The following is a 24,152-nucleotide window of genomic DNA, read 5'->3' as shown; positions in this document are numbered from 1 at the left end:
TAAAATAGCGACAATACCCAATCCACCCCCCCCCCCCCCGTTATAATATAAGTTGGTTGTCCGCAATTAATTGACGAATAAATACATTTTCCGAAGGCTCGCGATCACATTGAGCCCATAGAACGACGCCCGCATTTTCGCTACAGCTGATTTTTCTCGATTCGCTCTCTCTCTCTCTCTCTCTCGCTTTCTTATTTGCCAACCTAACGGTACATGGGTCGCTAAAATGATTACTCATTCCGTCATCTCTCTCGCGAGGTCGATTAACCTTCAAAAGTTAAACCTCTTGATGTTGAAAAAAACATCACAACCGCGACACAGTGCGCTTATGCATGTCTATGAATCAAACTTCCAAACGCGAGAGGCATAACCGACATATCTCAAGTTTGAGTAAGCCGCTCGTCGTTTTTTAAACGCCTATAACCTATTTATAAATATTTTAAAGATCCCAATGTACACGCTCTACAACTTAACACATACAATAATCTGACAAACTTATTAATGATTTTCTCGACTTCGAGAATCGCTGCCTAATTTAAGTTCTGAACACGCCCTAAAATAAACGAACATAAGGACGGGAAAACAAGAGGCTCACATTTATGACATCACGCGGGTCATAACGCAATTTTGTCGACGGCGGGCCCTAGTTTCTCGAACGGTCTGTCCCGTCACGCTTACTCGTTTCGTCTCCGGGTTTTCCATAATTGTTTTGCGGCACACGTGTCTCGCGAACCGACGTTTCTTTTACGACCGACTACATGCGTTGGTTTCCCCTTTTTAGTTTTTCTCGTTTTCAACAAATCTAAAAGTATTGCATTAAATTATTATTTGAACCACTTAAATATATAGCTTATAATTTTCCAAACAAAAATGCAAATAATGAAAAAAGTATTATCATACATTAAAATTAATTTCTACTGTGTTATTACAATTTTCGATTGACCCTAAAAGCCCTTAATAAAGGGTTTTTTTCCGTTATAGAATGATTTTTTATAAGGTTTTCGTATAATCTTTTTTGCAAGTCAAATTTAATTAATGATTAAAGAATACAGTGTTAATATAAACATCGTATACGAACAATGCAACGATAAAAACGCCTGTGGATGAATAAGAAAAGTTGTGCTTATAGTTGTGCATATGGCGAAAGAAAAAAAAACTCACCATTAAGCCGATACGGCAGAGAATATAGTGCATTGTTTGAGCGACGTCAGCCGCGTGCAGATTATTGTGATAGGGATTGCGATGCCTGCAGTAGCCCTCCTCGACCCTGACGAGGAAACTCTCCAGCACAGCTGGCGGCACTTTGAACTTATGGATCATGCCGTAACGATTGAGCAGGTCATAGCCCAAGTACTTGACAGGCATGCCCTGCGCGGCCTCGTTCAGAGAAAACACGTCGAATGACCATTCGTCCAGAGTCTGCAATTTCATAATCATCAGAACTTCTTTCCTCATTTTACCTCGACCCGCAACTACAATTTTCCACTTTGCCGAGCGTCAGCACTTTTATCGCGCTTCTGTTGATACCTCATACCAAAGCCTCCACTCCCTCTCTTTTCGATTTGTAAAATCTAGTTGTTAACTCATGCATAATCTCAATTTACGATTTAATTTCAGTAAAACTCTATTTAGAAATTCAGCATTGTTTCAAATATGTGTCTTTTATAAAGATGTTCGTGTTTATATTGTATTCTCTACACAATTATCATGTACATTGTATTGAAACAGTTATTACTGTTTTGCATGCACATCAGTAAAATATGAAAACTTGATGTGTACTTATATTTATATAGTAGAAAAAATAGTTTATATAAAAAAAGCAAATGAGATTCTCGACATCACTGAAATATGTAAGGGTACAATTTGAGCCGCGGCAGCCTTCATATGAGAACGAGCGAGTATAAATTTACTACCGAGATGATATAAAAGAGTACAGGAGCAGCAGACGGAAGCAAACGAGCGTAACGTAATAGCTAAAATCATAAAAGTTCTCTATCTTCATTGAGAGGATAGAAAACTGATATCGCCGGCGGAAATGCGTACCTTGAGCACCTTGACGACTTCCGGTGGAAACTGCAAAAAGGAGGTGTTAGCCATCCGCCTGTAAATGCGGTCAACGAAAATGCCCGCTCGGATGGCGTGGGCGACCGAGCGGAATTTCGGCTTTTCGTCGGCACGTCGTCTCGTCGTAGCCAATTGGCGTGTGAACGTCGAGGCAAGCCACTCGCGCACTTCGGGTGGCACCGCGTCTGGCTGCACTTCCGATAGCTCGTCATCCTCGTCGGCCAGTCGTCTGTGGGTGAGAAATCGACGACATCTCGATATAGTAAGCTCGTCTAATTGTGAACCCCCCATTCGCCATTGTTTACGCTAGTAATCACTGGTTCATTGTGTTATTTTTCTCTCTTTTTAAATATTTTTTTCGAGTGTACACCGACATTTCTCTAGCTTATCTTTCTCACATACGTAACTTTCTCACTAACCAACTTACAGTCAGTTTGGAGGTAGCGTGAATAGCAATCTTCTAGCAAGCAAATTAGCCGAGTGCATATGTAAATCGAGAGCTTAGCTTCATTGTTAATGTTACAAGGAATAGTAGCTTATCTTACTGTTTATTTGTATTTTAGACGGTTTGGCGTTTTAGTATTTGTTCTCGATTTATCATTTGACCTTTCAATAATGTCTAGAGTATTAGGTTTTCAGCTAAAACGCTTGAAAAAAGTATTCTTTACATTCACATTGTTCTATGCACTTCGACACGATATCACTTTATCGTGTTTTTACTCTTTGGTTTGAACCATACGATATGACGGTGCAAGAATAAATACATTCGTAATATGTATGGCGTTGTATTTTTTCCACTGTGTAACTACGTCAAGTTAAACTTGAACATAATCACATTAAACAGTCAATCTTGCTAAAGTACGAACTAGTCAGATTAATATTTTTAGTAAATTAAGACAAGTAATGATTGATGTATCGTGTTGTCATAGTTTCACGAATTAACATACAAGGTATAGAGAGTACACAAAATAAAGTTATAACCTATTAAAAGATGTAGCATGCTTTACTAATAAATTATTATTATACTATATTTAGAAAACACTAATACAGTTAGGAAATAGGAAAAGAACGTATACAACTGTACTTTTATTGTTTCAACTGACAAAGAACGATAATCACATAAATATACATAATTTTTTTTACAAAACCGATATTTACAAAAGATTAAAATGTTTCTTTTTAATGTTTTAAAATATTTCTATAAAAGCAATCCACTGAGGGCCAAAGATTATTTGTAATACTAAAAACTTAAGATGTTAATTTTCAATGTTCGCTTTCGGTAGATTTACTAAGTTAGTTAGGCTATGTATTAAAGAAAAAACAATAACATAAAAATGTAATTTAATTATGTACATGTACAACTTGTTGAAAATAGGTGTTTATATTTTGAAACAAAAATTCTTACCAAATAAACATTTATAAATACTGAATGTTCCGAAATCTGTTGACAAAATCTGTTGAAGGCGACTGTAGCATTAGTACAACCTTCTCTGACAAAGAAAAACATCCGACTAAACTCATTAAATCGAATCAAGAGCACACGTTTACAGATGTCAGGAGCATTAGCCAACTATTTTACTATAATGAGCGTCGAAGCTAAGACTATACTAAAGATTGAATCTACTTTTTCTTATAAATATTTATGTAAGGCAGTTGCATTATATGCGACTCAAATCTTTGATATTTTTTTGTTCATTAAGGATTTTCACCATCGCTTGTAAGAATATATATTGTTTTTGATATTTTTCTTTCGTCCAAAATTTTATTCAACTAATATTTTTTTATAAATTATTATTATTATTATTATTATTATTATTATTATTATATTTAACCAAAATTGAAATTACAATTTATACTTTTATGTTTGAACACTATCAAGTCAGATTCTCTATAATCTTTACGCTCTTTTCTTTTAAAAATATTCTTCTAATTTAATCTATGTAAACTTTTTACTGTAATTATTACAACCCGAAAATCGATAGACAATATTGGGTGTTTCTTTAAGAGTGCATTTATTTTTACTTAATTTAATGGTAGATTCTATTAAGTCAGGAATACACCTACGACGTACACCTATTATACAATGACAAACCGTTCGGAATTAGTAAGTTAAGTTGTTACTTATACAAATACTCCTCAGCCGTAAGCGGATTGCTTTTATAACGATATATGTATAAACACCAATGGGTGCATCCATCTCGACATTCAAATTTTTAACATATATGTATTATCACGTTATAATATAAATATAATGTGATTCAAATAACACACACAACATTTTGGTTACATGAAAATTAGTTAATAATCATGAATAACCATTGAAATGCAATCATGCACATGTAAAACATTTAAAATTGAAATGACCAGTATGTAGGAATATACTGGAATTGTGACCATAGAGATACTCTGAATACAAACCACGACGTATTTTGTAATTTTTTTAATGAAGTATTATCATGTAGATATAATATCTGTCATCCTCCACTTCAGTTACAATTAATTGTCATAATGAATCACATTTTTGAAATATTTTCGGTGTGTCTCCTTAATGAACCAATTGTCAAGGCAAATAAAGCATGGAAAAAACGAAAGTGTTATAAGTTTGTACAGTTTTCCTATTTTATCGAGTAAAAATATTAAATTAATAAAGAAACACAAAAACAAAACAAAAATTTGTTAATAACAAAAAGAAAAGAAGAGTCATAAAGACTGTGAAAGATAGAGATAGAAACAGAGATAGAGATTTCAATTCCAGTAATGAACAAACCTACGACGTACGCCTTGCTGCCCACTGGCTTCCCTCTCCATACGTTCTGCATCTCTATAAAGTAAAACAGCAAGAAAAGATAACGACAACCATAACATTGAACGTAAACACGCGCGTAATTGTGTTGGAACAATGTTTTTTGATCCATTTTTTTATAATGCGTTTATTTTATTATAATGTTTATCATCTTTCTTTTGATTCTTTTGATTAATAATACATACATGTTTTTCAACGCCACAAAATAATTTGGTTATTTCAACATTTTATTTAAAATAATAATATTTTTTGAACACAAAGTAAGTACAATCATTTTTATCGATCTTTAGCGATAACAGTTTAATCGAAAAACTTCGTTAAATTCTTTTAATATTCAAAACATATTTGTCATAATTTTTTAAGTCAACCAATTTTTATGGCACTAAATAACTTTTTTTTGTGTATAATTTTACAAAAATAAATACAACAGTATTTACAAGAAATAATTTTCCATTCAATGAGCGTGGGAATGAATCAAATACCAATTGATAGCAAGGAGAGAATGACTGATCTATTCTAATCGCGTGTGTTAAAGTCGTTATTACTAACAGGAACAGATTATGTTAAGCTAATTTCTTCTAAATAGTCATATCCCAACGCACAAGGGTTCGATAGTGCATGATAACTCAATACAGGTAAGAAGTAGTAAGTCACCTCAGACATTAATTAACGTGCAGGTATTCGAAATTTCGTTGGATGTCGCAACTGTGTACGTATGTAACCATGAGAAATTTGATGGGAAAGGTGTATTTTTAACCCTTTCAGTCACGTTATTCGTACGGTAATTTGATCATCACCGTAACCTACTATCTTAAGGTTTTTACGATAATTACGAAAAGTTAGACTTTGCAAATTTAAAATGGCGGATCCAACATGGTCGATGGAAAATCTTTTCTTTTTTTTTAATTAACAGTTTAAAATCACATCCACCAAATAGGTAATTAGCAACTACATAAATAACTGGACTATACTTAAGAATATTTTACATACATAATTGATATACATAATTGAGTCAAAAAAAAGAACAAAAAGAAAATAATAAAGGAAAGTAACAAAATTAAATTAAATTGATAAACTCAATTTTTCTTAGAAATTCTAGTACATTATAATAAGATTCCTCCGTTGTGAAATAATTCGAGTATTTAGTTGGAAAGTTGCATTTTATTTCGTCAGATAGTTCCGACCACTCGAATAGAAGATGTTTTACCGAAACTGTCACCGCATTTTTTACAATTATTCGAGGTATCTTTCGTGATTAGGTTGATACCGGTTAAGTTGGTATGACCGATTTTTAGTCTTGTTAGTCAAATACCTTGTTTTTTGCGTGTGGTATCCGAATTGGACAGATTATAAAAATTAAATACGAAATCATGAATTTTCAAGGATGAGTTATTCTTACAAAGTTCGTTCGAATATTCATTTATGGCAGACAGTAGTTCTTTCTTTTTCTCTATGTGAGGATAACGTTTACTTTCCATGTCGTTAGACATAGCTGCTGCTCTCTTGGCGGTTTGATAAACTATTTCGTTTTCGTTAATTCCATAGTGTGAAGGTATCCATGCTATAATAATACTATTGATATGATTCTTGTGTTTTAGATCTAGGATTTTAATAATGATTGATCTGATTAAAGTATTTTTAGAGTTCAAATTTTTCAGCGCTATTAATATACTTTTTGAGTCGGTGAAAATGATGTATTTTTTCTTATCCGTTAGTGCGATTGAGTTGATAGCTTTATTCACAGCGTGAACTTCAGTTGAGAAAACTGATAATGAATTCAATAATTTATATTTTCGAATTTCATTGTTAATTAGTGTAGCACAATCGGTTCCATTTGAAAATTTTGAGCTATTTGTGAATATAGATGTATAATTACTATAGTTAGACTTGATATTGATGAATATTTGTTGTGCAGTGGCTACATTCATTTCAGTGCTTTTGAGGTAAGACAGGTTCAATAGATTTGTTCAAGTTTTTGAGGTATAATTTCACTCTGGAATCAATTGGTATGTGCGCCTTGAATGTTGAGTAATCGATGCTGCTATTTTTGAACATTAATTTAAATACAGGGATCTCTGGAGTCGCAGCAATAGAAATCGCGTAATTCAGGGTGGTTTGCATGCGTTTTATATGAAGAGATGGAAGTTTCGTTTTACTTAAAACCGTTAATACTGGACTAGCTTTGAGTGCTCTTGTTATGATTCTTACCGCCGTATTTTGGACGAGTTTTAATGTTGTGATTAACGATTTGCGCCCTAAATTGTAGGCTATTGATCCATAGTTCAGCTTAGTCCTGCTGAGACTTTTGTACGAGTTGTTTAGAATTTATAAGTCGGCTTCCCAATTTTTTGACGAAATGCTTTTAAGTTCACTAATTGTAAGTCTTCGGATACATTCGTTTTTTAGACTTTCTTTAGACAGTCTTAGAATTATAACCGTATCAACGATTTCTATGGTTGTGCTGTCTATATTGATTTGAAATTCTTCTAGGCCTGGTACTGTTTTAGAAAAAATAATTAAAACAGTTTTTGAAAAGCGGAATTCAGTTCTTTTATTGAGATTTTCAAGTTGGTTAATTGTTTTTCGGAGCAGTTGAGCAGTAGTTTGTAAATTATTACCTGCGACGAGGACTATACAAGCGTCAGCAAAACATGAATTTTTTACAGGTTTTTGTATGCAATTCTTGATTACATTAGTTGGTATTGAAAACAATGTAATACTAATAGCTGAGCCCTGGGGAACACCGTTTTTTATTTCGAGGCAGTCAGATAACGTACTGTTTATTTTTACTCTAATATATCTCTTCTTCAAAAAGTTGGTGACGAATTTGATTATGTTATCGCCGATTTTGTTTTCAACCATTAGCTCGATCACTATTCTATTCCATATCATGACGTAGGCCTTTTTCACATCTATACACAAAGCTGCCAAATGCTGTTTGTTAAGGAAGATTTCGCAGGTATTTGACTCAAGAGTCACTAACACATCGTCGATAGATCTGCAGTGTCTGAAGTCACGTTGATTTGGTGAAATTAGACCGTTTTCTTTAAGATGTTATCTTAGCTGTTTATTCAATATTTTTGTAATATTTTTAGACTAGGAAAGACTGTTGCTTCGAGCCAGCCTTTGAGGAACGAATTTTTGATCAAAATCAAGTTATAGATTTTAGTTAAATATTTAAGGGTCACTAAAAGAAATTGTTTGATGAACGCATTTGATGTTTTTTCAAGGCCTCGACTGGAATTTTTACAATTCTTTAGCACATCTCGTAATTCCTGTAATCCTATATTGCTGTTTAGGTTTGCTGAATTCGCTGATAATTCAATATTTTCAAGATTGATTTCCTTCTGTTCTTCCTCTTTTTTGAATTGTAAAAACTCGAAGTTGAAATTTGCATTACTTAAGTTTTTGATGAATGTCAGAACTAGAAGGTTTGCCATTTAGGATCTGGGTTTGGCGTAAGGAGAGATAATGGATGATAGGTGCGATCGTTGAAAATAAGTATTAAAACACACTGGTACGGTATAAATATTATTGTGAGCAATAATCTGTGAGTACTATAATTTTTCTCCAGTTCTTTCTTTCACTTATGGCATTTATTTTTTTCCAAATATCTTCGGTTGACGAGTAATTTGTAAGATTGGATATAAACTCGATCAAGGTTGTTCGTTTGGCCGATTTATTCGTTTTCTACCACATAGCTTTTTTCATTTTGTATTCTGCTTGATTGTTAACTGTCGTGTGTTTTTTAAACCTGTTTGTTACTACGCAGTTAATCGCCTGCGATTATATAAAACTTAATTTATATAATATGGTGTTCAATGATGGTACACAATAAGTATTAAATATAAACCTTTATTATTCAAATGTACACATTAGCTTAGGACCGAACTCGTCGATGGCTCTCAGCTAACTAAACTGACTATATGGTCGCTGGTAGCTATTTATTTTCTTGAAACCCGAAAATCGAGAGCGAAAACTCAAAATAAGTATCAACCCGACTAACTTATCGAACAAGATCTAAAGGAACGAAAGAAAATAATGTTCACTCAAATGAGCATAGCCTGCCGGCCTCATGAGAAACACATGTGACTAAGGTCATAAAATCTGCGTACAATTCGAAATGCGACCGGGGAAAACGGCTATTTTCATGTGGACTGCACCTTTCGAACACGCGTTGACGCTTGTTTCGAATCACGTTCCGAGTAATACTTAAATATTATACAAACACAAATTATAAACATAGAACTATATTAAAACTAATAATACAACGACGTGAATAAATGACATTAAAATTATTAACATTGTACACTGTTAAAAGCACGTTTGGATTCTTTTACCGCCTCGGCTCAATCATTCCACCACTGCATGTATTTAACTTCGATTGTTACGGATGTATTTTGAAATATGCTCTCACAGAATTTTTAGACAAAGACATTGCGCTTAGATCATTTCATTACGCCGCGGACTGTTTTGCTAATCGATACGCGCGTGCGATATCGAACTCGAAATCAAGATCGAGTGACCAAGCTAGCGGCATCGACACTCTCATTTCTAAAAGAATGTCTTATCTGCCGATATTTGTCGGTTGATCCCTTTGTTGTTAAATTCAATTACAGCCTCTTCGAAACTCGAAACTTAAGTAACACTACGAATATTGTTTACTTGAAATAAGTGTGTGAGAGAGGCGTGCGCCGCATCAAGTTGAGTTGCGATTTGGAATCAGATTTTACTATTTAACATTGCTACGATCACTGCCTCCAAATTCGCCAAAATGCATACATCGCTAAAAAAGATGGCAAATGCATTGTGACAATCAGATTGGTTGAAAGGTTACCTTTCAAAGCTGATTGCCGACGACGGACATTGAGCGTCCGTCACCCCGTTGTTTGAGCCGAAAGCCGGCGATATCAAACAACGCAACACGAGCCACCAAAACACGGCACAATCTTTAGCGCACGGTCGGAATCATCACAGACTCCGACTCGAGCCAATCAGAGAAAGGAGCAGTTGATACGTGAATAATGAAACCCCATTGGCAGGAGGTCAAGAAGTTTACGCCTTCGACCTTCGTGCGAGGAAAGGGAATTGAGATAAGAAAAAATTTTTTGCCTCGGACTCAGCTGGCGCGGCGATACGTTTCATTCTTTCTAGATCAGGCTCTGACAAAAGGCAAGTCGGTTATCGTTGAGCACGCGTGCGTTAATCATACTCTATTAATTGTACTTCCGTCAACTATACCTTTGTAAAATTTAGAAATACGATTTTCGTGCCGACATAAAGTTAATCATTTCTTAATTTTAACTAACTCAGTTTGCGATTGAGATTTCAAACCTTTATAAATGCAATTTATACCGTTAGTTTTTAATTGCAATTTTACTTTGATTCCGAGTGTTCCAGTTTATTTGTTATATTTAAGCTAATTTATTGTGAGTTGAATAAATTCGGCGTTCTCATATCAAATGTTTTAAAACTTCCACTCTCAGTCCTTCTCACCCTAACATCGATGTTATTTCTTGTATGTGGAATTGTTTGTTCCGTAGCTCCTATTATTATTTCAACTAATTTGTCAATGATTTCATCAATGTTATCTACTTTGCTTTGATTGGTTATCTGTTAATGTTTGTTTACAGTCTTTTCTGCTAGTTCTTTGCTAGTGAGAAATATGCATAATGCATACTTGATTAGAAATTTTCGAAGCGAATTTGACGTTGATCAGTTCTACAATAGTTCTAATAGCTCGTACGTATTCTATTAGTTGAACTTCCTCTTTGGATTCAATGATAATAGCTTTTTCTCTGTTTGGAAATTGGTTTTTCTGCGATCCTTTAAAATCCTCTTTAAAGGATCAATGAAGACTGTGCATGGAAAATCTTAACTTTAATAAATGTACTGTAACGCATCAATTTGAATTACTCAAATTTTGTGTAAGTAAGTAAGTGGGGAGTCGTTCCATGTACGCGCTCTATTATATAAGCCCCTCTCTAACGCTGCTCGCTCTCCTTTGCTCGGTTGCCACTCAGCGAGAAACACCACAGAAGGCGGGACCTTCTGACTTACAACTATTTGACGACATTCCAACGGCTATCTTCTGCGACAGAATCCGTTCTGGGATCAAGATAATTTCACTGCTTGTGTTGCAAGATATGCTAGTGCAGTTTAGTGATTACCTCCTATATTGGGAATTGTGACGAGGCAAGCCAAGTTTCGCTTTTCTTCTCAGTTTTGAGATTACTTGGCAGCTATAAATATTCAATATTCATGTGACGAGATGTGTGGCATAGAAGAACCGAGCATTGCGAGCGAAGAACCATGAGCATCTTAGTGTGAGCTAATCTTTTATTATGTATCCGAGTTGACGAACCGTAGTTTGAATGTTAAATATGGAAATGTTTTGATTTTAATCTATACATCTCAGGTCTCACCGGGAGAGTGTAAGCATGTTTCATTTATTGATTTTAACTAAATAAATAGTTTTATAAGTTCTGAGTTAAATTCTAATAAACTTCATTTCTTGTTATTTGGTTCAATCTGATTGCCCGAGTCTTGCTCTACCGACTTAACTATTTTAAGTTAACTAATTTATCTTTTATATCATTTTCTCTTTTATATATATTTATATCAAATAAAATAATTTTACATTGGCACCCAACGGTTATGTAACTCACGTAATTTTAATAAAATGAATGGCTGACGATTTGAACTATGTGACAAGGTCTGGAAGAAAGACAACGAAAATATTTCCTAATTCTATTTTGTTTTCCAAACGAACGAGAAAGAACAAGTCAACAATGAATGTTGTACCCGATGACCCACGCTTGGAGCAGAGGCAGCGCGAGGAAGCGCAAAGGCATCGCGATGAAGTGGCACGTTTAGAGCGGCTTGTAAATGTTGAGTTCGAGAGAGCCAACGGCCTGGTCGAGCAGGTAGATCAGCTACAGCGAGAGCTGGACGCTGCTCGTGTTCTGCATGAAAATCAATCTGAAAACATTGTCGCTCCGCCACAGTCTATACCTCAAGATGCGCAACGATCGAACAACGAACGGGGTGATGTGCTTGCGGACGTTTTGGCGATTTTGGGAAATTCAGGTACAAATCATATTGATGTTAAAATCCCTGAGTTTTCTGACGAGGATACTCAAAATCCCCTTGAGTTTTTGGACGGACTCGAACGATATTTTCGTTTCAAACAAATTTTTGAAAATAGAAAAATAAATATTGTAGGTGTTATTCTTCACGGTAAAGCGCGCGATTGGTATGAACTACAACCTGACTTTTCGGATTACCCGTCGTTCAAGGTTGCTTTTATTAAAAAATTTTATACTATTCCTATTCAAGTAAAAATTAAAAGTAAATGGTTATCGAGAAAATTTAGCAAAGAGAGAGATGGAAATTTGCAGTCTTACTTTTTTGCACAAAGAAAACAAGCAAAGTTTTTAATGCCACCTATGTCAGATTTTGAGATGAATCATAATATAGTATTACAAATGCCCTATCAGGCTCGACAATCTTTAGCTTCAGTTGCTTGTGATGATTCGAATTCAATTGTTACCACGTTGTCGACTCTTGACACTCTTTTCATGGAAAGGAAAAATCAATTTAATAACTATAAAAACAATCAAAATAATCAACAACAAGATTGGCAAAATTTTAAAGTACAAAGTATGTACGCTAATCAAAGTAGAAATCGTGGTCGTTATGGTAGAGGTCGTGGTCGCGTAAATAGAGATCGTAATCATTTTCAGGGTCCGTATGAGGATCATCATAAATGTAATTGTTTACAAAACTCTAATGGTCGGTTGCACGGCCAGAGTTTGAATTCGAATCAAGCTACAATGAATTTGCCTGATCTATCACATCCCCCGCCAAACTATCAAAATGGGAATAATAATAATAATAATCAGGTTTCAAACAATAATTTAAACTCAGTATAGTCGTATTGAACTCTGACCCGCCAATGCGTCTATATCACGAATTAGAAAACGATTTATCATATGGAGTAGTTAATGATAAGGGTCAAATTGAGAACATAAACAAAAGAATACCTGCTTCACCACGCATTATGATTAATATTTTGAATAGCTCTGTTTGGAGTTTAGTGGATAGTGGGAGCCAAATTACTGCTATTTCAGAAAACTATTATAATAAATTAAAAATTGACTTTGAATTATTAGAACTTCCAGTTTCAAATGTAGTTGTCTCAACAGCAATAGGAAAAAAATCAACTAATATAAAAAAACAAATTTTGTTGCACATAAAAATCCATAATTTTCAAATTGCACATTATTTTCTAGTTGTGCCTTTTTTGTCTACTGATATTATTCTGGGAAATGATTTTAATTTAAGGGCTGGTTTGGTGATTGATTATTGGAAGACACAGCTTAGAATTAAACATGAAATTATACCATCTGAAATCATAAAATTTGAAAAATGTGATTTAGAAAGAATCATACTATCAAATAAAGATGAAGTGACGTGTATTCATATTGTTCGAATAGATAAAGAAAAATTTCAAATTAATAATGTAAATGAATCAAATTATCTGCTTGAAGATAAGAATGAAGCGCGAAATAAAAATAAAAATAATGAAATAAATGAAATTATAACGAGTGAAAAAATAAATACGTATAATATTAATATGTTTATGAATCAAGCAGAAGAAAGTTTATTATGTATAAATAGTGATTGCCATCAAAATGATAAAGATAAAATATTATGTAAAAACGATAGTATGACTCTTAATGAAAAATTAAAAAACATAGTTTTATTGAATAAGAATTTGAACGAAAATGAAAAGAGTGTTTTCCGACAATTATTGAATAAATATGAGAAACTTTTCTCAAACAAAACAGGTTGTGCAATAGGTTATGAACATAAATTAAAATTAGCTAAACCAAATCTGAAAATTAATAGACATTATTCAGTGCCTTTGGAATTTAGAAAACCTCTTGCACTTGTTATTAAGGAGATGTTGGATCAAAGTATTATAGAGCCTGCTATTAGTCAATATTGTAATCCAATTAGGATAGTTATGAAATCGGATAAAACTCTTAGAATATGCCTAGACGCACGACAGTTAAATGATTGTATAGAGGATGATCATGAATCTCCTCCAATTATAGCTGAAATGTTGCAACAATTTTTTGAATGTAAATTTTTCTCAAAAATAGATTTAACTAATAGTTATTGGCAGGTAATGTTACATAAGGACTCGAGACCGTTGACAGCTTTTAGATTTGAGGGAAAAATGTATCAATGGATAAGAGTGCCATTTGGTGTTAAAACCGCTGGAAGCGCTCTTATAAGAGCTTTTAACATAGCCATGTTAACTCCTCTTTCACAAGATTTTAAATTTTTAGTTGATTCAAATGAAAATTGTTGTGATGATCCTTTTGATATTTATACAAACTCGCAGACTTATATTGATGATACTGTTGTCGCAACAAGGAGTTTCAATAGACACGTACAAATCCTTCAAATTATTTTCCAAAAATTGCTTCAAAGTAATTTTACGGTTAGAATTGATAAAACTGAATTGTTTCAAACTGAAATATTGTTTTTGGGGTTTCGTTTGTATACAAAAGGCATAGAGCCGAGTCTTGAAAGAGTAAGGGAGATAGTTGACTTTGAGCCGCCCGAAAACCAAAATCAATTACAATCTTTCTTTGGTATGTGTAACTACTATAGAAGATTTATAATAGCACATAATTCATATATTACACCTTTTCGCGATTTATTAAAAAAAGACTCATTATGGATTTGGACTGATAAGCATACGGAAAATTTTGAGAAGTTAAAAAAGAACTTTTTGAATGCAGTGTGTTTGAATCACATAAATCCTAATGCTAAGTTGAAGGTACAATGCGACGGAAGTTTGATGGGAATAGGCGGTATTTTGTATCAGTTAGATGAGAATGAAAGTCACTGTATTGTGTCCATAGCCAGTCGTTGTCTCACATCTGAGGAATCGCGATATACGACGACTGAGATCGAGTTGCTCGCAATTGTGTATTCGGTGACAAAATTTAGATGTTACCTGATTGGGACTAGATTTGATATAGTTACGGATCATAAAGGCTTAATTTTTATGTTATCCACTGTTTATCATAACTCTCGCTTAATCAGGTGGACTCTTTTGTTGCAACAATATATGTTTGACATTAAGTATTGCAAAGGTGTTGATAATGTCGCGGCAGATTTTATCAGTAGAAATCCAAATGGAAAATTTCGTACACAAATCAGTGATAGGTTGTTTATTAATCTGCTTAATCAATTTACACTGCCATATTTAGAAAATGAGATCTCTCCATTGTTAATATTGTCAATTAACAATCGTGATATCTCATTAAAATCAGTTTTAAAAAACTTGCAAAATGAGCAAAGTACTGATAGGGTTTGTAGAGATATAATAGATAGCTTGAACAAACAAACAAATCAGAAATTGAGTGAGAATTTCCATGTATATGAAAACATACTTTTTCACAGTGAAAATAAAATCAGCAATTTTCGCATAGTCATACCACTGGTTTTGAAACAAGGTTTAATTGAGCATACACATAGGAAGCTTGGTCACCCGGGAGTATTTAAGACGCTTACGTATATGAAGCGATTTTATTACTGGAGGTTTATGCATCGAGATATAAAAAGTTTCGTCTTGTCATGCGATCTCTGTCAGCGAGTTAAGTACCTGTCGGTCGCGATGGAGGGTCCATATAACCTTGTGACTTCTGAATTTCCTTCAGACTTGGTTACCGTGGATTTTTATGGACCCCTCCCTCGCGCCCGGGGGGGAATGGAGTACTTGTTCGTCGTACTTGATGCTTTCTCAAAGCTTGTGAGGCTCTACCCTATGAAAAGAGCAACAACTTTAGCTTCAGTCAATAAAATCATTAAAGAATATATACCGGAATGTGGCAAGCCCAAAAAGATTTTAAGTGATAATGGCACGCAGTTTACCTCAAACCGATGGATAAACCCATTGGAGGAAATAGGCGTGAAAGTACTATTTAGTAGTATTCGCCATCCTCAGTCTAACCCTACAGAGCGCGTCATGCGGGAAATTGGTCGCCTTTTTAGAACTTTTTGTGTGAAAAAGCATACAACATGGATAGACTCGGTTAAAACAATAGAAAATTTACTAAATATTACCACCCATTATAGTACAAACTTTGCTCCCATAGAATTACATTTCGGACAGCATGTTAAGGATGAGATATCTAAGATTGTAAAGTTTCCATCTCCTCAACCAATTGATAAGGCGTTAATGATTACATTAGCAAGAGATAATATTCTGAGAAACTTTCAAAGAAGAAAGAAAAATCAAAGAAATAAAATATCTAAAGTAGTCTTGAACGTAAACGATTTGGTGATGTTGAGAGTCAGGCACTTATCAAATGCGCTTGACAAAGTCACACAAAAATTTTTTCACCTATATGAGGGGCCGTATAGAATCTCGAGAGTTATTGGCGAGAATGCTTTCCTTTTGGTTGATCCAAATGATCCATCAATCGAGAAGGGTACCTTTAATCGCCTCAATCTTCGCAAGTACAAAAATGCTGTGAATCAGAGTTCTTTATGCGTTGCCTTTCCGATTTCCTCGCAAAGTCTTTGCTATACCTTGCTGGACTAACGAATTATATTTTAAGTGAAATGTTTGATTTGTTTTGTGCGTATGAGTATGAGTGAGTTTATCTTGTGAAATGAATGACTGAAATGTAGTATGCTATGAATGTGTATGATGTTAAGTGCATGTATGATGATGAATGTCTTAAAAACAGATAGATTGAAATGTATTATCATGATCGAGATATGATGAATTTGTGAAAAGGAGAATTATATTCGAAAACCTATAAAGGGACAAAAGAAGAATGATATGATTAAATATGTATTGCTTTAAGCGATATCACGTGTACACCTATGTAATTACGAGAATATTTATTATATTATGTAAAATTAACTTGCGCTAATTACTCCGGAGTTATTTTTTAAGTCGACTTAGAATAGTATAAATAAGGGTTAACTATGTGGTGTGAAATTTGAGGTGTATTAAAGTAATTATAAGATTTAGCTCTATTGCATCCACTGAAATACGGAGCATTTTGTTCCTGCGATTCGTTCTAAATCTACGGAGCATATGTAACGCATCAATTTGAATTACTCAAATTTTGTGTAAGTAAGTAAGTGGGGAGTCGTTCCATGTACGCGCTCTATTATATAAGCCCCTCTCTAACGCTGCTCGCTCTCCTTTGCTCGGTTGCCACTCAGCGAGAAACACCACAGAAGGCGGGACCTTCTGACTTACAACTATTTGACGACATTCCAACGGCTATCTTCTGCGACAGAATCCGTTCTGGGATCAAGATAATTTCACTGCTTGTGTTGCAAGATATGCTAGTGCAGTTTAGTGATTACCTCCTATATTGGGAATTGTGACGAGGCAAGCCAAGTTTCGCTTTTCTTCTCAGTTTTGAGATTACTTGGCAGCTATAAATATTCAATATTCATGTGACGAGATGTGTGGCATAGAAGAACCGAGCATTGCGAGCGAAGAACCATGAGCATCTTAGTGTGAGCTAATCTTTTATTATGTATCCGAGTTGACGAACCGTAGTTTGAATGTTAAATATGGAAATGTTTTGATTTTAATCTATACATCTCAGGTCTCACCGGGAGAGTGTAAGCATGTTTCATTTATTGATTTTAACTAAATAAATAGTTTTATAAGTTCTGAGTTAAATTCTAATAAACTTCATTTCTTGTTATTTGGTTCAATCTGATTGCCCGAGTCTTGCTCTACCGACTTAACTATTTTAAGTTAACTAATTTATCTTTTATATCATTTTCTCTTTTATATATATTTATATCAAATAAAATAATTTTACAGTACACTAAGAATTCTTTTTACTGACAGATTTTCTCATTTCAATTGACGTATTTGAAATTCATTATAAAACTCCCTCCTCTTTTGATACACGGACTTGGGACCGTCTATAGCAGAATTTTCTTTGTTTTTTTTGGACTTTTATTTTTTTTTTTTCATTAAAAAAATTTTTTTATACTTTTTTTTATATAAATTGGATATAACATATTTGTTTATAAGAATGAGTAATATACTCATTTTTATTAATTTGATCATCTGTTGAATAATTTTATCTATATAAAGATAGCTTTTTTTTATTAGAGTTTTAAAGTTACATCTACCTGTGTAGGTTATTATTGACTACATATGATAACTACAAATATATTTGATTCTAATACTTTTACATAGATATAATATTGCAATTATTTTATAACATATTAATATATGGAAAATAAGGAAAGAGCGAGACAGTTATTTTGGTGTCGGAGAAGGAAGAATGGGAAGGAAGGGAGAGGATACTATATCGCATCTATTAGTTCAATTTTCTTAAGAAATTCTAATAAATTAATGCAAGAATTTTTAGTTTTAAAATAATTTGAATATTTGATAGGTAAGTAGCATCTTTTTCTTTCTTCAGATAGTTCTAGATAGTCGAATAGAATGTTTCACTGAAAGGGTTAAGTCATATGTATATATATATATTTATTTATTTTGCAAGAGTGGTCAGCCTCCGTGCGCCATGGGCTGGTCTCTGCTAATTTTTCTGGGTTCTTTCTCGGTAAAGAAAGCCGGCGCTGACTTTCACAGGCCGAAGTTCGCGCTGGCTGGGGAAGGTTGACACAAAGAAACGGACACTCTAATTCAATGATATTACATATGGCGATCTCATTTATTGACGCCTTTTCACAAATATCGCTACAAGATTCACTTCGCCGCGGCGAGCGCGCTCACTCAGCCTTTCCGCGACAAGAGTTCGCGAGATCACGCGAGCGAGATCGCTCAGCGTGCGCGATAAAATCAGAATACGCTAATGTCCGTAATCGAGCGAGAGCTGGCGCGAGAGAGATAAACAGGCTTTCGACCCACCGGATGCCGACGGTCCGTCGGCAGAGAGACGACGCCGGCGAAAGCGCAGGCCCGCTGGAAGCAGCGCCCTGGCGATGACTGGGACTGCTGCAGGAGAGGCCGCAGCACGGCCTTTGCCTCGGGGACGGCGAATGGTCGCTGTTAGTCCGGGCTCGGCTCGGAACACCTGATTCTCCCGGCAAATAGCAGTCGTACTCTCGGCAGTCGTTCCTCTCTGGCCGAAATGTCCTCTCGTTCAGACTCTCCTTAGGCGGCCCTAATTACTTGAGAGCTCGCGCCTAACTGCCCTTCTTCTCTCTTAATTTCTACGCCTCGCGCCGCTGCGCTCCCACTTCTCTCGCCGTCAAAAATCAGTCAAAATCGCTCTCTCTCTCTCGCTCTTCTCGCTCTCACTCGCACTCACGGCGACACTTCGCCGATCGTTGCGCTCCTCTCTCCAGATCCTGCAACGACACAAGTATGTAGTCGCTATATAGCGTACACTTGGTCGCTGCGTTCACGCGAGGAGAGTGCCGCACACAGGGCCAGCGAGCATCGCTATAGCCCTGTCACAATTGATTTATTTATTTATTTATATTCATCGCAGCGTTTAGGAGCAACTTTGGTAATTAGATGGACGTGGGTTAAATTGGTGTGACTAATTTTTAGTCATGATAAAATAACTTGTTCTCTTCGAGAGAACTCAAGTGCAGGATTTTCTTCGTAGAAACCAACGGTGAATTCGTGTATTTTTAGCGTGTTATTGTTTTTCCATTGTTCGTTCCAATGTTTTTCAATTGTATAGAGAAGTTCTCTCTTTTTTTCGATGTGTGGAATAGGTATCACAGGCTCAGCACATGGGCATATTCCTCACCTATACCAGCCTTTAGGTATGAAATTGACGAGCAACGCCTAATGTTTTTGTTGTCAATAATACTTTCGATGAAGGAATGTGAGATTGACGGGCATACGTTTGAAAGGATGATACGTTTGTGACGTGTTAATAATCGAATCTCATGTATTTGCTCACGGTTCGTTACGCTTGTATGTTTGTTGATAGTTTCTTTTGCTAACTCTTTGCTCGTAAGAAATATGCATATTCTGTTATTTGAAATTCTTAAGGCGAATTTAACGTTTGTTGGTTTGACGATAGTTCCTATAGCGTGTACGTATTCTTTCAGCTATATTCCATCTTTAGATTCTATGACTATGGCTAGTTCTCTGCTTGAAAATTGATCTTATTGAATTACTGATGAGTAGCTTGTTTGTTACGAACTTTGGAGGAGGGTGTCGTGTAATGCTGTTAGATGGGCCCTGGTACCGGAAGACATCTTGGAAGAAATATTATTCATTTAATTTCGCTGCACCAAGATGTAGTCGAAATTTGGTAGTATATTTTCAAATACTATCTGCACTACACTACAGTACGCTAGAGCAGATAAAAGTGAGTTGCGCGACGATAACACGTAGTACTCGCGAGTCGCTGATCACAACAAAATTACGTCTGTCCTCCTTGAAGGTTCGACGATGACTGAAAGATAACTTTTATTTCCTATGGTATACCTCGTAGCAGTTATTTTTTCTCCAATGCATAGCGGAACGTTACGAATGGTATTTGTAGAATTATTAGAATTCAACATCATATTTGTTACCAAACCCCAAAAATCCACAAAACGAATTTTAAATTCACATTTTATTAAATATGACATTTTTCGTCAGTCATATTGGATCCGCCATTTTAAATTTGCAAAATCTGACTCCATATTTATAACCAGTGACCCTAAAAACCACAAGATGGACAATTTTTAGCATGCGTTTATCATCTAATTTGCCGATAACGAATTAGTTTCATGAAAACATACTTGTTTTTATATATTTATTTATAACAATAATAATTATGTATAAATTCGTAAAATTTTCTAAATACATTAAAGTTTCAGAAGTTTAGTACAGAAAAATGTAAAAATTTTCATATTTACCGATGATTTCGAAGAATAAATGAAGAAAAAAGGAAATGAAATATGTAGCTACTATAGTTGCTTTTGTGACTGAAAAGATTAAAGAAGATGAAAAAGAATCGAAAGAAAGAAAAAGTAAGCGGGGATCTTAAGAATATTCGACTTACAATTTACCCACGTTATCGCAAAGAGTAGACATAAGTTCTTAAAATTCTAAGGATCACACAAACTTTAACATAGAAAAATAAGAAAAAAAAATTAACATCTGTATTTACGTAGCATTCTGATTACCACCATTATCTAATACGTCCTAATATTTTTGAAGTAAATATTCATATTCAAACTGATTTGTTAAAATAAATTAATAAAAATTACTTTTATTTTCAGAGAAGCAAAAATATGAACAATATATTATTAAACATAAGATTTGCTACATAATTTATTTTCAAAGAGTACAACTAAGAATAACGTTCATTTATTTCATCATTAAGTTTTTTAGTTTTGTTCAATTAATTTATGTAACACTTGATACACAAAAATATTAAAGACGTAAGAAATGTGTAGTGTCTTATCTTCCATTGTTAAAATAGTATATTAGGTATTTTTATATAAAGTAGTTATTTTATTTATAATAATTTACATATATTAGAGCAAAAATTATAATAATAAAAATTATAATACTAAAGTTTCTACTAATGTTTAGAATATTATAAATATAGATATATATGATAATAAAGTATAGTGTTTATGTGTATAGGTGCATCAAAGAGACATTCTCAGAATTGATAGAATATTCAATAACATTTGGCATTAGCAGGCGCAAGTTTCAGGGCTAGAAAGTTTTGTAGTTTAACAAGTATTTCAAATATTTACGTGATGGATGTACGATAACTATGGTCAAATAATGATGGTATGCTGAAGATAGAAAAGAGACAGATAAATGTTAAGCTGGAAATAGAAACATAGACAATGTAGGACCCATAACACATCCACGTATTAACAGACATAATTCAAATAGGTTACAAGTTGCATAAATGATAACTGCTATATATATATAGACAGCTTATCTAGTACACAATTTCATGCTGTGTGCATATGTCAAGTGTATTAAGTTATGTTTCAGCGAGGATTATGAACAAGGTGCCTTTTATATTGGTCGAAAAAGTCTATAAAGAACTTTGCACATTAGACATATGATAGACTTGCATTTATTTATTTTTTCTATTTAAAAAAAACTTGCACCTTTAATTATGTAATGTTATAAATGCTCTTTGAAATTAATAAATTCGATATATTCCTTTTTTGCCATAATCAAAAAACTAAGGTAATTCTAAAAGTATGATTTGTTTGTATAAAAATTATTTCTATCGTTTTACAGTCACATATGTTTGTACTATTAATTTTATTTTAATTTACCTTAAACATACTGATTTTATAAATAAGTGAAAAATATTTATTGAGCCATAAATATTTCTTTACCTATATCTATTACCTGAACGTAATCTAAGCATAATTTTAAAGTTATTAAAGTGTCACATCAATACTTTTATGAAGACAAGACAGAATAAGTAACTTTCTAAGAATGCATCTGGGAATCGTAGGGAAATAAAATTTAACATCTATCAAAATTTCAATCAAAAATATGTGTATTATATTACAAAATAGATCTTTATTGTATTGTACTTAATTTTATTATATTTATAAAGTTGATTTCAACATTCAAATAATTTGATAGTGAATAATATTAAGTATTATTGACTTATTTATGTATTTATTATAGTGATAAATATGTTCAAGTATACTAGATTAGTATTAAATCTATTGAAATGAAAACAATTAAATCGTAAAAATTTTGAAGATTAAATACTTAACTTATTTTTAAGCGTTAATCTGAAATAATTAATGTGCACTGTATTTTGAATATTCATTTTCCTACGTAGCATCTAATTCAATTGTTTCAGGTTAGCATTTTATTTCATATAAGTTTACGAAGAAATATTGTGTAATGATAGCATTTCTTAATTAATGAATTCAATTTTACCTTTTACCTAAAGTTATCAGGGTATAAAGGGGAAAAGAATTGGGATATATCTATACGATAAAAGATCACAAGAATATTTGCGTTTTAAATAAAGTTTTAACATGATGAATAATAAATTTTGATTGATTGAACTGTAAAAAATTACTTTCACGTATTATTATGAATATGACATTTTCAACGTAAATGATAATCGTAAAATCAACTAATATATTATGTACCAATGTATATTTTATCTATTGTATTCTATGTATGTGTTTTTTAAAATATTTTTATAGGAGCTTTTTGTTATTGATAATAAAGCATTATTAATAATAGTAAGAATTAAATGCAGTTTACAATTTAACAATATTTAAAAATCATAACAAAAATTAAAAGAACATTTAATAATTTTAATTTTTTTAATATTACAAGTGCAAGAAATTTATTATATTTAAAATGAGAAATTTTAATTAATATTTTAATATTATATTCATGGTATCCAAAATATAAATTTTGGATGCATAGTATTTTATATATTTAATATCCGAATATTTTATAAAAAATACCATTTTACTGAATAGAGTTCAATGAGCGAGTTAAAGCTATGAATAAAGTAAGGTGTTTAATATTTCATATTGAGAACATTTGATAATTGAACGCATAGATAGTATAACCTAATAAGAAACTAGTAGCACGCGATAATGTGATAAAAAAAGAAAGATATATGTGAAAATTGATTAAAGTCTAAGCGTAAAGGCAGTCGAAGGTGGCAGTGGATATGGGGTTGGTAATTGTGAATGTTAGTCGCAACCTGGCCCACACGGGGGTGCGAAGCTTCCGCTTCTGAGTTGCCACAGCGTGGCTCTGTAGTCCATCGGAGTCAAAGCCGCCTCCTGGCGGTGGTGTTGTTGTCGAAGGCGCCGATGTCAGGCCTGTCGCCCTACGCGACGTTCGCGAGGTCACCCTAGGGTAGTGCTCGTTAGTCATACATTAGCGATATTACAAAGCACACAATCAATTACTTTACATTTATCTTTCATTTATTTTTTCTTTTTTCGATGTACAACTGTGCGAATAGTACATTAAATACTGTTAGCTATGTTTATCATTACTTGCGAATCAAATCCTGGATAGATTAAATGCCTTAGTTTTATGAATAAGATCTATAACCTAGAATACATGTAGTTTATATGAGTTCTTTAATTCAGTATTATAATATTTCAATATATTCAATAAAAAACTAAATCAATAAATAAAATAAACAACAAAATAAAATCAATACATAAAACTACAGGCATTTAAAATTATGTTTTATTCATTTCGCAAAAAAATTATAAGGAAATACTTCTTAAAAAAATTTTCGTTTACAATAAAGCATTTCTA

At 33.5% G+C, this 24,152-nt stretch overlaps 1 protein-coding gene across 9 annotated transcripts in view; it reads right to left on the bottom strand.

Moving 5' to 3' along the window:
• Window positions 1–24,152, bottom strand: part of LOC131673792 (dual specificity calcium/calmodulin-dependent 3',5'-cyclic nucleotide phosphodiesterase 1-like) — a 125,592-nt gene that overhangs the window by 10,837 nt on the left and 90,603 nt on the right. For 6 of the 9 annotated variants that reach the window (XM_058952075.1, XM_058952076.1, XM_058952077.1 and 3 more), the window contains 4 exons: window positions 23,581–23,733; window positions 4,832–4,885; window positions 2,044–2,293; window positions 1,162–1,419 (listed from right to left, as the gene is read on the bottom strand). In XM_058952075.1, coding sequence (XP_058808058.1) covers window positions 1,162–1,419; window positions 2,044–2,293; window positions 4,832–4,885; window positions 23,581–23,733 — 715 coding nt within the window. The remainder of the gene's footprint in view (window positions 1–1,161; window positions 1,420–2,043; window positions 2,294–4,831; window positions 4,886–23,580; window positions 23,734–24,152) is intronic. The other 3 variants (XM_058952074.1, XM_058952078.1, XM_058952080.1) reach the window with 3 other exon arrangements.

The sequence above is a fragment of the Phymastichus coffea genome, unplaced genomic scaffold (assembly GCF_024137745.1).
Source record: "Phymastichus coffea isolate CEN01 unplaced genomic scaffold, Cenicafe_Pcof_1.1 PCOF00198, whole genome shotgun sequence".
Taxonomy (NCBI): Eukaryota; Metazoa; Arthropoda; class Insecta; order Hymenoptera; family Eulophidae; genus Phymastichus; species Phymastichus coffea.
The sequence above is the reverse complement of the archived record's forward strand: the minus strand, read 5'-3'. Positions and strand labels throughout refer to the sequence as shown.